Source organism: Saimiri boliviensis, chromosome 5, assembly GCF_048565385.1.
Source record: "Saimiri boliviensis isolate mSaiBol1 chromosome 5, mSaiBol1.pri, whole genome shotgun sequence".
In the NCBI taxonomy this organism is placed as follows: Eukaryota; Metazoa; Chordata; class Mammalia; order Primates; family Cebidae; genus Saimiri; species Saimiri boliviensis.
In genome coordinates, this window is record NC_133453.1 from 73,707,235 (window position 1) to 73,721,117 (window position 13,883).

The following is a 13,883-nucleotide window of genomic DNA, read 5'->3' on the forward strand; positions in this document are numbered from 1 at the left end:
AATCTGATGAATCAAACTAAGAAAAGAAAAAAAAGACATTTGAAATATTATGTATTTAATATGTTAAATTACTGATTTCTTAGACCTTTAGAGGGATACATTCTCTCTGCCTCTGTTTCTCTCCTGACCCTTCCTTCTTTTCTTCTTCCCTTTTATGGCTTTCTTCATCTCTTTAGTCTCAACACAAACCTCCTTACCCTTATCTCCTATTCATATCCATTCAGTAATATGCCTAGTTTATGCACCCCTGTGCTTTTTTCTAGTGGTAAACTTCCTCAGGAAGAGACCCAGAAAAATAATAGAAAAATCATTCAGGAGTAAGTTAATGTAGAGTGTAGAAGGAGGCTGCCCAACAACCCTCATCTCTTCTTCAGGAGCTGATTTCTTGGTCTCTTACAACTGTGATGTAGTGGATAGGAGCAGGAGAGGTAGCATTGATATACTCAGGACTCCAAATACTGCATGTCTGGTCTAAATTTCCTATCTGATTTGGATGAGCCAAATTTTTGTCAGACTTTCTGGCCATGGCTCAAAAGAAGGCATACAGGACTTCTATTTCTTAAGAACAAAATGGCAATAATAATAGGAGCATCATTGGACTGTCATAAAGTATTTTTCTTAATTTGCCTAACTTTCCAAGTTACACTAGGAAAATCTTATCTCATATACAAAAGCAGTAAGGCAATCTGCCTTTTCAAGCCTAAATTTCTGTTGGGTGATTTCATATATTTTCCATAGTGATGGAATCTAATTTCTGATTTGACACTTACAATATGTATCATTTAAAATCACCAAGAGGGTCTTTTAAGACCCATGCAAGTAATATAAATCTTGCTAAAATCTTGAATAACTCTGATTTAATTCTACAGGTTTGTAACAGAATTTGTAAACCTAGGCAAATTTTCAGCTCTTCACACTTTCAGAGTCTTGAGAGCTTTGAAAACTATTTCTGTAATTCCAGGTAAGAAGTGATTAGAGTAAAGCATAGGCTCCTTGTACCTACAGCTCTTTCTTTGTATCTTGTTATTGTGTTTGTGTGTGAACTCCCTATTATAGGTATGTCACAGAATTTGTGGACCTGGGCAATGTCTCGGCATTGAGAACATTCAGAGTTCTCCGAGCACTGAAGACAATTTCAGTCATTCCAGGTGAGAGCTAGGTTAGACACTGAGACTGACCCCATCATGTTTTTCAGCAGCATGTTTTTTTGTTTTTTGTTTTCTTTTTTTTTTTTTTGCTTGACAAAATGGAATCATAAGACTAGATATTCCAAAGAAAATGATTCTTATTGTTTAGACATAAGCTTTATCAGACTTGGAGTTTAACAATGTCTTATGTGAGGTACTGTAATTTGAGGTCAGGGTGATTTGCACTTACAAATATCATGGGGTTTTTTCCCCCCATGTTAATGTTATCAAGAATTTCCTCCCTTTTGAACGTACCAATCTGTAGTTTCTTATTTATTAGAGTCATTAATGTGTGTACAATGTAAATCTGCTAAGTCTTTTGCTAACAAGAGAAGGGAATAAGATAAAGAATAGTGTAAGTTTGCTTGGTGGATTTATTATGTTAAGACACATTTATACTGCAAACAACTTTCAGTTTCACAGCAAAATCTTTTCTACTTATACATTGGAATTTTAAAATATTTATTCAGGTATTTTATTATAAAACTGACCCCCGACCCTAATCAAAGTGCGGAGCAAGTTTCAGTAGCAAAAAGGAAAAAGATAGAGCCCTTTCCTTAATATAGGCTCCATAAAGAATATGAACCTTCCATTACTTTATCTCAACGTAATGGGATATGAATCCTCATTTCATTGTTTAAATCATCACATTTCTGGAGTTCATCTTCGTAAGTGCCTCCCCCTTCCATGAAGTGTTGCTTCTCCACTAGCATTGTAAACATTTTTGGACTTATGCATGAGATCCATGTTTTCAAGAAAATTGTGTGAAGCTTTTATTGTTTCAGATGTGTTAAGTCTTCAGAGTAATAGGCTTCTTTCTTTCAGGCCTGAAAACCATTGTGGGAGCCCTGATCCAATCTGTGAAGAAGCTCTCAGATGTAATGATCCTGACTGTTTTCTGTCTGAGCGTGTTTGCTCTCATTGGGCTGCAGCTGTTCATGGGCAACCTGAGGAATAAATGTATACAATGGCCTCCCACCAATGCTTCCCTGGAGGAACATAGTATAGAAAAGAATATAACCGTGAATTACAATGGCACACTTATAAATGAAACTGTCTTTGAGTTTGACTGGAAGTCATATATTCAAGATTCAAGTAAGAATTATTGTTATATACATTTCCTAAAAAAGTAGAATTGGATTGTTTGTAACACAAAGGATAAAGACTTGAGAAGAGATGCATATCCCATTTTGCATGATGTGCTTATTACACATTGCATGCCTGTATCACAACATCTCATGTACCCCATATATACAAATACTCATCATGTACCCACAAAAATTAAAATTAAAAATTAAAATTTAACAAAATAAATAAAACAATTACTTACAAAAAAGAATTACTATTATGTATATTTAGTCTTTTCATTGCTAATGTGCCTTCCATCTATGCACGAAAAATAATTTTAAATGAACACATAACAAGTTATAATCTTTTAGACAATTACCTAATCGGCTGGTCACAGGCCTGTAATCCCAGCACTTTGGGAGGCTGGGACAGGTGTACAAGGTCAGGAGTTCAAGACCAGCCTGACCAACATGGTGAAACCCTGTCTCTAAAAAAAAAAGGAAATTACCTCTAAAAAAAAAAAAAAGAAAAAAAAGAAATTATTCAAACTATTTAACAATATTTAAAATTATATTGTATTTGGTATTTCTATCCTGTGGGTTTTAAATAATAGATTATTTATATTTCTGGAACTAATTTTAAAGAAGAATTTTGTTAATCACCTTATTGATGGCTTACACATACATTTAACAACTTTGTTCATAACTACTCTAGTTTTGACTCTAAATGTCACTTTCTATTTTATCATCATTTGGAAGGCTGAAGAATTCAGCTAGAAAGGATTTTTCTAGGATCCTTGGTTACTATACATTCTTTTTGAGGTAATGATATAATCAAAGGAGATAAAATATGTGACTGTCTTTTGTGAATTCTACAGTACTATGCAAATGTAACCATTATACATTAATTACACAAGGTCTTTTATGTATCAGAAACACTGGGGAAAATAATGGAGATGATTAATGGCTTCAGGGTGTTATAGTTTAATAGTTTTATTACTTTAAGGAAATAAAATGATACCTAAAAGTATATATTATTCTTATATTTGAAAAGTAGTATTACATCAAAAAAAAGAAAATTACAGTTAATAAAACTTCAGGTGAGAGTAATAGAAAATGTTAGTTGGGTGTAGTGGCTCACACCTATAATCCTAGCACTTTGAGAGGCTGAGGCTGAAGATCATTTGAGGCAAGGAGTTTGAGACCAGCATGGGCAACATAGTGAGACCCCTTCTGAGCAAAAAAAAAAAAAAAAAAAAAAAAAAAAAAAAAAAAATATATATATATATATATATATACACACACACACACACACGCACACATATATACATATGATATAATATAATGTATATATAATATGTATATGTGTGTATTATATATATATATATATATATATATATATATATATATATGAGTTGGGTGTGGTGGCATGCACCTGTAGTCTCAGGTAGTAAGGAGGCTGAGATGGGAAGATCACTTGAACCTGGGAGGTCAGGACTGAAGTGAGCCATGATTGTGCCACTGAACTCCAGCCTGGGTGACAGAGTAAGACTCTATCTCAATAATAATAATCATTGTGCTAATACCATTTGTCTTTTTAAAAATGACAATAACAAGTGTGTAAGTTTTTTCTCTCTTTAATTTTAGAATCTGCCAGTAGTAGTATTTCAAAATCAAGGAGAGTTAGAACATGATTAATAAGAAATGGAAAAGTCTTTTTTAAGGAAAAGCATTAAACCTACACAACTCAGATTTTAGATGTTCTGCATATAGTATATATTTATTATTTTAAGGTGATGAATAATATTTTGGAATAAAAAAGAAAGAAAACTTCAGTAACTGATTGTGTGGAACAAACGAAATTAATTACGGAAAATTACCAGTGGTTTGACACTTATTAAAGTAATGATAGCATAGTTAAAAAAGAAAAGAACTAATCAGTGTCTCCTTATAGTTAAAAATCTGGAAAATACTTTTGATTGATACAAATTAACTCTTCCATGACATTCAGTGACATGCTAATAAATAATTTTCAAACAGTTGTAAATCTTTAGATTTAGCTGTAAATCTTTAGTTGTTAATCTTCGGATTAAGAACAGTGTCAGAGCAACACACAACTGTTTCTTACTCACTTGATATGATGCCAGTAGTTCCACTTCAATCACCAACTCCCTGAAATCTGTTGTTTGTTTTATCTAAGTTCAAAATACTGACTAGGAGGGTTATTTAGGGTGTATTCTCTCTAGGGAAATTTATTAGACTGCATTTTTACTATACTAAAAGTGAAAAAAATAAATAATATCTGAGGTCATTTTCAGCTCTCAACATCTATGATTCTTATATTAAGCCAAATGCAAATATAAATAAAATGGCTCATTTTTGAAAGTGATAAAAAATTAAATCTATTAAAATTAAAGATAAATATTATAACTGAAAAATCATATTTTCCTCAGGTTAAGGCTTTTAGATAACTGAATTTAATGGGAAAAACTTCATTTATAAATATGAGATTTCAAAAGCTATAAAATATCCTCCAGAAACTATTATGGTCTTTTCACTTTATTTAATTTTAATTGAAAGTTAGAAAATGCTATGTCCACTTTCCTGTCTGAGTTCAAAGAGTCAAGATATAGAAATAAAAATGATATTTTTCCTTATGTGGTTCTGTGTCCTTTATGGAACACTGCATGGAATAAATTCATCAGAAAACTTGACATCTAGAAAATATGTGTTCTTACAAAAACCAACAGTGATTGTGCAATTTCATGTTTCTCTCTTTTTGTCTTTTATTTACTTATTCATTCAATAAACTTTACATAAAGGATATCCAGTCTCAAACAGACACTAATATAGAAATAATTAATGATCGAGACTTTCTAGGAATTGTGCTTGTAAATAAATTATTACAATATAGGAGTGTTACTATAAAAATAATTCAAGTATATACATGTTACTGGTAGCACAGTGAGGGGAGTTCTTAATTGTGTCAATATTTAGTGGAAAGAAAGTTGAAAATATCAAGGAAGAAGTTACAGAAGAACTGGATGTTGCAAGAAGCCAAAGAGTTTACAAGAAACAGGCAGCTTTGAGATAATGTAGTGTTCACCTATAGTCATTATTTTAGCTTTAGCATTTAAGACTTTTAAAAATTACTTTCATTTCAGTTGTTGATATGATTTATGCTTATTTTACTATTCGTTGGCTATATTTTGTGAGAATATAAATTATACTTAATTATTAAAATGTGTATTTGTTAAAAATGTAGAAGAGAGGAACAGAAGATATACTGTTCTCTTATTTTGAAATATGTGGCTGTTTTGAGAAAACAAAGAAATTCCTGTCATTTCTGTTATTTTTACTGAATGATTTTTTTCACGAGAATGGTGGACAAATGCTAATGCCCTTTTGAAAGATTATGTTGGTACCTGTTATTATCACTAACTTTATTTTCATAATGAAAAAATACTTTGCACTGTAAAGTATTGAGATAAAATATCTAGAATTTGGAGGGAGAAGAGACAAATACTTGTGTCTTTGAATAAATTATATATTTAAAATTACTCAATAAACATGAAAGTAGAACCTGACCTTCATCTTCTCATTTTAGTGTTTTTAACAATACAAATGTTCATCATATGACTTTCTTTTTTGAAACAGGATATCATTATTTCCTGGAGGGTTTTTTAGATGCACTACTATGTGGAAATAGCTCTGATGCAGGGTAAGTCAATAATTTGTGTGTATCTGTGTATCTTTGTGTGTACACACACACATATATATGTGCACTTTTCTCTCTTTTTATAGGAACTGAAGATAGCAGCCAACTAATTTTATTGACATTAATTTGTTATATGTAAGATTTTTATAAAGTATGAGATTATTTAAATATTAGGCAAGATTTATGTTTTTTAAAACAAGAATACTTTTAGACACATGCACACGTATGTTCACTGCAGCGCTATTCACAAAACAAAGACATGGAACCTCCCTAAATGCCCATCAATGATAGGCTGGATAAAGAAAATGTAGTACACCATAGAATACTTTACAGCCATAAAAAATAATTAGATCATGTCCTTTGCAGGATATGGATGGAACTAGAGGCCCTTATCTGTAGTTAACTATTGCAGGAACAGAAAACTAAGTACCACATGTCCTCACTTATAAGTGGGAGCTAAATGATGAGACCATGTAGACACATAGAGGGGAACAACAGACATAGGGCCTACCAGAGGGTGGAACATGGGAGGAAAGAGAGGATCAGGAGAAATAACTAGTTGGTACTGGCTTCATACCTGGGTGATGAAATAATCTCTTCAAGAAATCCCCATTACACACATTTATCTATATAACAAACCTGTACATGCATGTACCTCTGAACTTCAAACAAAAGTATAAAAAAAGGAGGAAAATCTCTATGAAACATCCACTGTACATAACAGCAAAAATCCAAAAAGGAGTTTATTTTTACTCCATTTTTAGGAGTAAATAATAACAACGCTGTTTCTTTTAAATAGGTATATTGAGCTATAAACACTGGAGACTTCATAATAGTAAAAATGGAGATGTTGAAAATGCAAATTATCAACAAAAAATTATTTTGTAAAATATTATTAGACGTGCTGTACGATATTTTAATGCTGACACCAAGTAATAAGACTATACGCAAAGTTGGGAAATAGATTAGTTACTTATTTATCATACAATACTAGTTACCTATTTATCATACAATATTATAAATATAGTATGGTATCAGAGTAAAAAGTCAGCGGAACGTCTGGTAATACTTTCTTTTGCCCCACTTGCAGCCAATGCCCAGAGGGATATATATGTGTGAAAGCTGGTAGAAATCCCAATTACGGCTACACAAGCTTTGATACCTTCAGTTGGGCTTTTTTGTCCTTGTTCCGACTAATGACTCAGGACTTCTGGGAAAATCTTTATCAACTGGTGAGAAACTAAAGAGTCACATTCTCTACTTAAGTAAAAGAATACAAGAAAACCAATTGAGTTATGAAAAGAAAACCACAGAATAATAGAGTAGAAAGAGCAGAACTTGAAATGAGACCTGAGTTCCTCTATCCTATTGATGATAACACATATTGAGCAGAGTGATGCCAGGGACTGTAGATCTCTCCCATTTCCACTTGGCTCAAAACCTGTTCCCTACCCTTCTCAGGCACAGACTGTCCTAAACAGAAGGCACATTCTCCCTTCTGCCCTATCTGCCCTCTCAAATATTATCCCTCAGGTGGGAGGTAATGAAAATGAAGAAGCGGGCATAGAAAGATAACTTTGGTCTCTTCCTTGACTTTCCTCAAAGGCTCAGCTCTTCAATGGAGGACTCCAAGGTATTTTACTGACTGTTTCATTCTTGGTGAATACAAGAATTCTTCCCTAGGGATCATAATGTGAATGCATAAGCTAGGGGAGAAGTGAAAAACTGAAGTTAAAGAAACAAAGAATCAAAAAAAGTACAGGGTGCTGTGACCAACATGATCACTCTTTATATCTGAGTTTTGCTAGACACACAAGTAAACTGAAAGTCGAAGCCACCACTTAGGGAAATAATATTGAGAAATAATTCTGATATTATTGTTTACAGACACTACGTGCTGCTGGGAAAACGTACATGATATTTTTTGTGCTGGTTATTTTCTTGGGCTCATTCTACCTAATAAATCTGATCCTGGCTGTGGTGGCCATGGCCTATGAGGAGCAGAATCAGGCCACCTTGGAAGAAGCTGAACAGAAAGAGGCTGAATTTCAGCAGATGATTGAACAGCTTAAAAAGCAACAGGAGGCGGCTCAGGTAAAGTTGCTCTGTCTCATGGCACTGTCCTTTTATTGTTGTTCTGAGTGTTACAAAAATATTGAAAAGAAAGTGAATACCCAAGGGCAGGTCATGATATGAGGAATTAGTAAAGATTTCTATATTTTGATCATCTACTTATTTTATTTAGTTTAATTATTTTGTTAACTTATTTTAAGATGTATGTAATATTAACTACAATAGAACTCTCTCATATTATTTTAATCATTGGACGATTCTCCAAGTAATGGGAAAATGTTATTTTGGGGTCTTTTCAAGTGAGAGACATTTATTGAATGAGTAGACTGGCATTAGGAGGAAATTCTCTTTTCTTAGAACAAGAAATTATTGGTTACCATATAAAAAGTTGCTCCTCTAGTTCTTAAACATAGTCTCTTTTGTCTTTACCTAAAAATATGTTGGCTTTTAATGTGGTTGCTTTATTATCTTTATAAGGAAGTGATAAAACAATATAATGGTCTTTGATATAGCAGCATCCAACAGATACATGAATGTCACCAGTCTTACAGAGATCGCTCATCTAAAAGGGATTACTTATCTTTATAGTGAAGTGTTAGTCCTTGCAGTGTGATAAATCATAAAATGCATTTCCTATCACTCTTCATCTTTCTGTTTAGCATACAAACGTATTGCCTTTACTAAAGAAGAAAGCTCTTTCAGAAATATTAATTTACATACGAGAGTAATTAATTTATTGACGTTACCCTGGGAACAATGATAACAATAAAAAAGTGTCAACTTAGTATCAGTACAATCTATAATCAAAAAACATTGTTTTATTCCATGTCCATGTGGCCCTTAAGAACCAGTACTGAGTTCGAAGATGGTGGAAACAGTTTATAGAGAAGTGGATGTCTTATCTTGCTCAGCAGAAACTGTTGATTCTTCCTCTTCCATTCTTCTGGATATTGTGGATGGGTCAGAAAGGGATTTTATTATAATTGACCATAAATCAGATTAACAATATCTTGAGGGTATTAGACAATCCAATTTCAATAACTAGAAAAAGGACCTCAGATTCTTATCCCATTCCCATGCCTTAAGATATGACTTCAGGTAACTCATCAGCTTTTCTTCTATGCTCCAGTTGCTTTTGCAGATAAAAGAAAGCAACACTAATGAAATACCAATTTTCAGAGTAAATCAAATCCCAACAAGTAATGCATTTATGTTCTTGTTGATGCCTGATGGATATTTTTGAATATGTGGTCTGAGGGCATTAACACAGACATAATAAATGTTACCATGGAGAAAACCAAATTATCTCTGAAAGCCTTCATGAGGTGAAAAGAAAAAAAAAAATCTCCTCTTACACTTCCAGAGAATATTCTCTGTAAGATGATCCTCAGTCAGCTCAATCTATTTTTTAAATGCCATGCAAACACTTCAGCCATTTTAAAGAAAGATACAGCCTTTTCAGGTGTTATGCTAAAACTATTTCTTTTCAATGTAGCAGGCAGTGACTGCAACTGCCTCAGAACATTCCAGGGAGCCCAGTGCAGCAGGCAGGCTCTCAGACAGCTCATCTGAAGCCTCTAAGTTGAGTTCCAAGAGTGCCAAGGAAAGGAGAAATCGGAGGAAGAAAAGAAAACAAAAAGAGCAGTCTGGTGGGGAAGAGAAAGATGAGGATGAATTCCATAAATCTGAATCTGAAGACAGCATTAGGAGGAAAGGATTTCGCTTCTCCATTGAAGGAAACAGATTGACATATGAAAAGAGGTACTCTTCCCCACACCAGGTATGGCACTGCTGAGTTTACTGATGTATGGATGAAAATTAAAACATGGGAGAGAGGGGGAGAGTTAAAATAGACTTAAGAATTTTTATCAACTGAATTGACTACTGTCATATTATATTTGAACTTATCCCATCTCCACATAGTTATGTGAAAATTTTACTTCACAGATATGTAAAATCTACAGCTCAGTGTAGTTAAGATAACACCAAGTTGACAATCAGGAGACCTGGATTTTCATTCTGATACTGTCTGCTGATATTCGTCTATAAATGATGACATTTAATCTTTCTGATCCTCAGCACTTTCAAGAAAAAGAATGTGGAACTGGGGATAGCTGATCAGAAATGTCCTTAGGCTGCTTTATGATTTTGTGTTGCTTTTCCTCATAACTTCTTTATGAGTTATCGTGCATGTTTCTGAAAACATTAGTCAGGTATACTTGATAGAAAGGCACATGACTCTGACTTCAGAAGAATGAACTTCAAGTTCCAACAATACAATGCCTTATAGGTGAAACAGAAATAATAATTAAAGTGATTTTAGAAAGGTGGACTAAAATAAATCGTGAGGAGTGTTGAAAGTTTTTGAAAGGAAAGATCAATGAAAACTAAAGTGCCTTGTTAAGGTCATGCTGCCAGTGTTGACTGAATGTTTACCACATCCATTGCCATATACTGAGGATGTTTCCCTTTGAACTTAACGAATGGTGGTTCATGGAGTTTGTGTGTGTGTGTGTGTGTGTGTGTGTGTGTGTGTGTGTGTGTGTGTATGTTTTCAATATGTTAAGTTTGCGATCTATCTCCTTATTCTTTAATCTTAAGAGAGAGAAACCTTCTTTTACAAAACTATTTTAATTTAATGTAAACACACATAAAATGAGAATGATAACCAAAAGGAATGAGTCATATTCTGTTACGAATGCTGAAATTTCCTTCCACTTAATCTTGCAAAATGAAATTACATCCAAAGGGCCCTATTAATATGACTTTATTTGTCTGTTGTTTCAAACTCCTAGTCTTTGTTGAGCATCCGTGGCTCCCTATTCTCACCAAGGCGAAATAGCAGAACAAGCCTTTTCAGCTTTAGGGGACGAGCAAAGGATGTGGGATCTGAGAATGACTTTGCAGATGATGAGCACAGCACCTTTGAGGATAACGAGAGCCGTAGAGATTCCTTGTTTGTGCCCCGACGACACGGAGAGCGACGCAACAGCAACCTGAGTCAGACCAGTAGGTCATCCCGGATGCTGGCAGTGTTTCCAGCGAATGGGAAGATGCACAGCACTGTGGATTGCAATGGTGTGGTTTCCTTGGTTGGTGGACCTTCAGTTCCTACATCGCCTGTTGGACAGCTTCTGCCAGAGGTGATAATAGATAAGCCAGCTACTGATGACAATGTAAGGAAGTTTTAAATAGTTCAGGCATGGCTGGCCTATTATTGCTGCACCAGCCAGTGTTTCTACAGAACGGCAACCTTGAGAATGATCCCTGGTTGGTCACGCTGTGAATGCACCTGCATCTTGTAACATATTTAATAGACTAACCAACTAAAACTTAATAAAACCTTAACAGTCTCCTGCACAAACCTGAATGCATTTACTTATTAAAAGTTGTAAGGATTAATTAGACACAATAATTACTACCTCCCATTGGAGGATTTGCTATATACCCACACTGAATTTAGATAGCAGAACATCCTCTAAGGCTCTGGAATAAAAGCAAAAGAATGATCCTATGTTTAAGTGTCAAGGGTGTATAATAAATCTTTCCAATGGATTCTTCAATATATTTCTGCTTTAGTTTAGATGTTCAAAAACACTGTGCATAAGTAGATAGCATCATTGTTACCTTAATACTTCTAGTACTCATATTTTTCTTACTAAAAATGCTGATATAGGTCTTCTCAAAATTAATCCAAATGAAGAGACACAAATATATTATTAATACAGACAGATAAAATAATTGTCTGTGTACAAAGGTATGTTATGTAGTTGTGAATGTATGCCCAGATGAGGAATTTCTAAACAGATGCTGCCTCTTCTTAGACTGTTTACTCACTTGGAAATATATCAGCATGAAGAGGCATGACTAAGTCAGAATTAGATGACTTATTGCTTTGGTACCCTGGATGAAACTGTTGTCCATGCAGCATGTGTGTGTTCCTTTTAACATAGAGTTTGTGTTGTCAATGACCATCTACATCTTGTGTCCAGAAAATGAGATGGCAGCTAAGTGTTTTGCAATCGTTGATACTTTCTCAAAATTAAATGGCTACCTTCTCAAAAATCAAGTGCCTTGATCACGTGTACAACTTTTAAGTTATTAGGTTTTTACTATTAGTTCAGAAATAAGAGTAATAACTGTTAAATATGTCTCTCAAGAGTTTTATTGACTATATTAAAATTATTTTATATTTTAAAAAATTATGAAATCAGGGGGTTAAAATATCGGCTTTTGCTGTATGACTAAATGGTTAACAGTTTGAACATCCCAGGCTAATGATACAATAAGTCGGAAATATCTGCCATCACCAATTGAATATGAAAGTGCATGATGCATGTGTTTCATGAAATTCACTGTGTCACCATTTGGTTGCTTGCTTGTCATATTGCTCAAATTAATCATTTAATGCATTAGCAATTTTTTTGTACAGGGAACAACCACTGAAACTGAAATGAGAAAGAGAAGGTCAAGTTCTTTCCATGTTTCCATGGACTTTCTAGAAGATCCTTCCCAAAGACAACGAGCAATGAGCATAGCCAGCATTCTAACAAATACAGTAGAAGGTTGGTGACAAATTCCATTTTCGTTTCAATTATTTTCACCAAACTTACATTATCTCATTTCAAACAAACGTATTTGTAAGTTTGGAATAGTGCATTCTAATAAGGAAACAATAGGTCTAATTCAAGAGCTGTTATTTGCTATATGTACTCATATTCTAGAAGCCTTAACAGTTTATTTTAAACTCAGTGGTATTGGGACTAAGAATGATTTCCTAACTGTGTGACATCTCTTTGAAAATGCAGAATAAAGCATTTCTTTAGTCATAGTGACCCTCTTTTTGTTCGATTAGTTTAAAACTTCAGCAGTACTGCCCTTTTCAGCCTCATTCTAAGTACTCTCAAGATTGTAGGGGAAGAGCAGGTCGTTTTCACAAAATAAAAACAAATTAAAAAGATGATTCTTGGGTCTCATCGATCCCTATTTTAACTCTCATAGTCTGAGGTTGACAATGTAGAGTCATTCACATAGGGTTGCATGCAATATCTGCACTACCCTAAACCATGTTCCCATCGAGACTTCCCGTGAAAGAGCACTCACTTAACTGGAGGCTAAGCGCTGAGCCACAGTGTCAGTGCATAAGACAAAAAACTAGCCATTTGTTACCTGTGCTCTATGTGTGTGTCTGATGAAATATCCTTGGAGGTTTAGAGTAAATTCTGTGATTTTTTTTTAACAAGTACAAAAAGTGTTGACTCTGTAACAAAAAAGTGCTGATTACTGAAAATAAGTTTAATGGGTATGAAATAAATGTCTTGTGTATAAAATACATCTTTTGGTGGTTCTTATTTTTTTTTTAATCTAGAACTTGAAGAATCAAGGCAGAAATGCCCACCCTGCTGGTATAAATTTTCCAACATATTCTTAATCTGGGACTGTTCTCCATATTGGTTAAAAGTGAAGCATGTTGTCAACCTGGTTGTGATGGATCCATTTGTTGACCTGGCCATCACTATTTGTATTGTCTTAAACACTCTTTTCATGGCCATGGAGCACTATCCAATGACGGACCATTTCAACAATGTACTTACAGTAGGAAACCTGGTAAGCATATTGGAAGGTGAATGTGTTTAGTCTTCAAATTTTCTGCTTGAGAAACTGTTTACATTTAATTGTATATAGCAGTCTTTCAACCATCCTTCACGCTCCTGGCCCCTGCAAAAATGGGAATTATATTTAGCTGGCTATACTCTACTTTTTGCCAAAAGTAATGACCCTTAATGTGCTCACAACAACTGAGAAAGGCATAAGTCTACAGTACTACTTGAAAAGTCA

The 13,883-nt window shown here is 34.1% G+C and overlaps 1 protein-coding gene across 7 annotated transcripts in view; it reads left to right on the top strand.

Annotated features, from left to right (window-relative positions):
• Window positions 1-13,883, top strand: part of SCN1A (sodium voltage-gated channel alpha subunit 1) — a 131,648-nt gene that overhangs the window by 72,558 nt on the left and 45,207 nt on the right. For 2 of the 7 annotated variants that reach the window (XM_074399550.1, XM_074399551.1), the window contains exons 6-14: window positions 1,057-1,148; window positions 2,013-2,282; window positions 5,912-5,975; window positions 7,063-7,204; window positions 7,860-8,066; window positions 9,541-9,825; window positions 10,841-11,221; window positions 12,478-12,610; window positions 13,414-13,652. In XM_074399550.1, the coding sequence (XP_074255651.1) occupies window positions 1,057-1,148; window positions 2,013-2,282; window positions 5,912-5,975; window positions 7,063-7,204; window positions 7,860-8,066; window positions 9,541-9,825; window positions 10,841-11,221; window positions 12,478-12,610; window positions 13,414-13,652 (1,813 nt within the window). The remainder of the gene's footprint in view (window positions 1-1,056; window positions 1,149-2,012; window positions 2,283-5,911; window positions 5,976-7,062; window positions 7,205-7,859; window positions 8,067-9,540; window positions 9,826-10,840; window positions 11,222-12,477; window positions 12,611-13,413; window positions 13,653-13,883) is intronic. The other 5 variants (XM_074399553.1, XM_074399554.1, XM_074399556.1 and 2 more) reach the window with 5 other exon arrangements.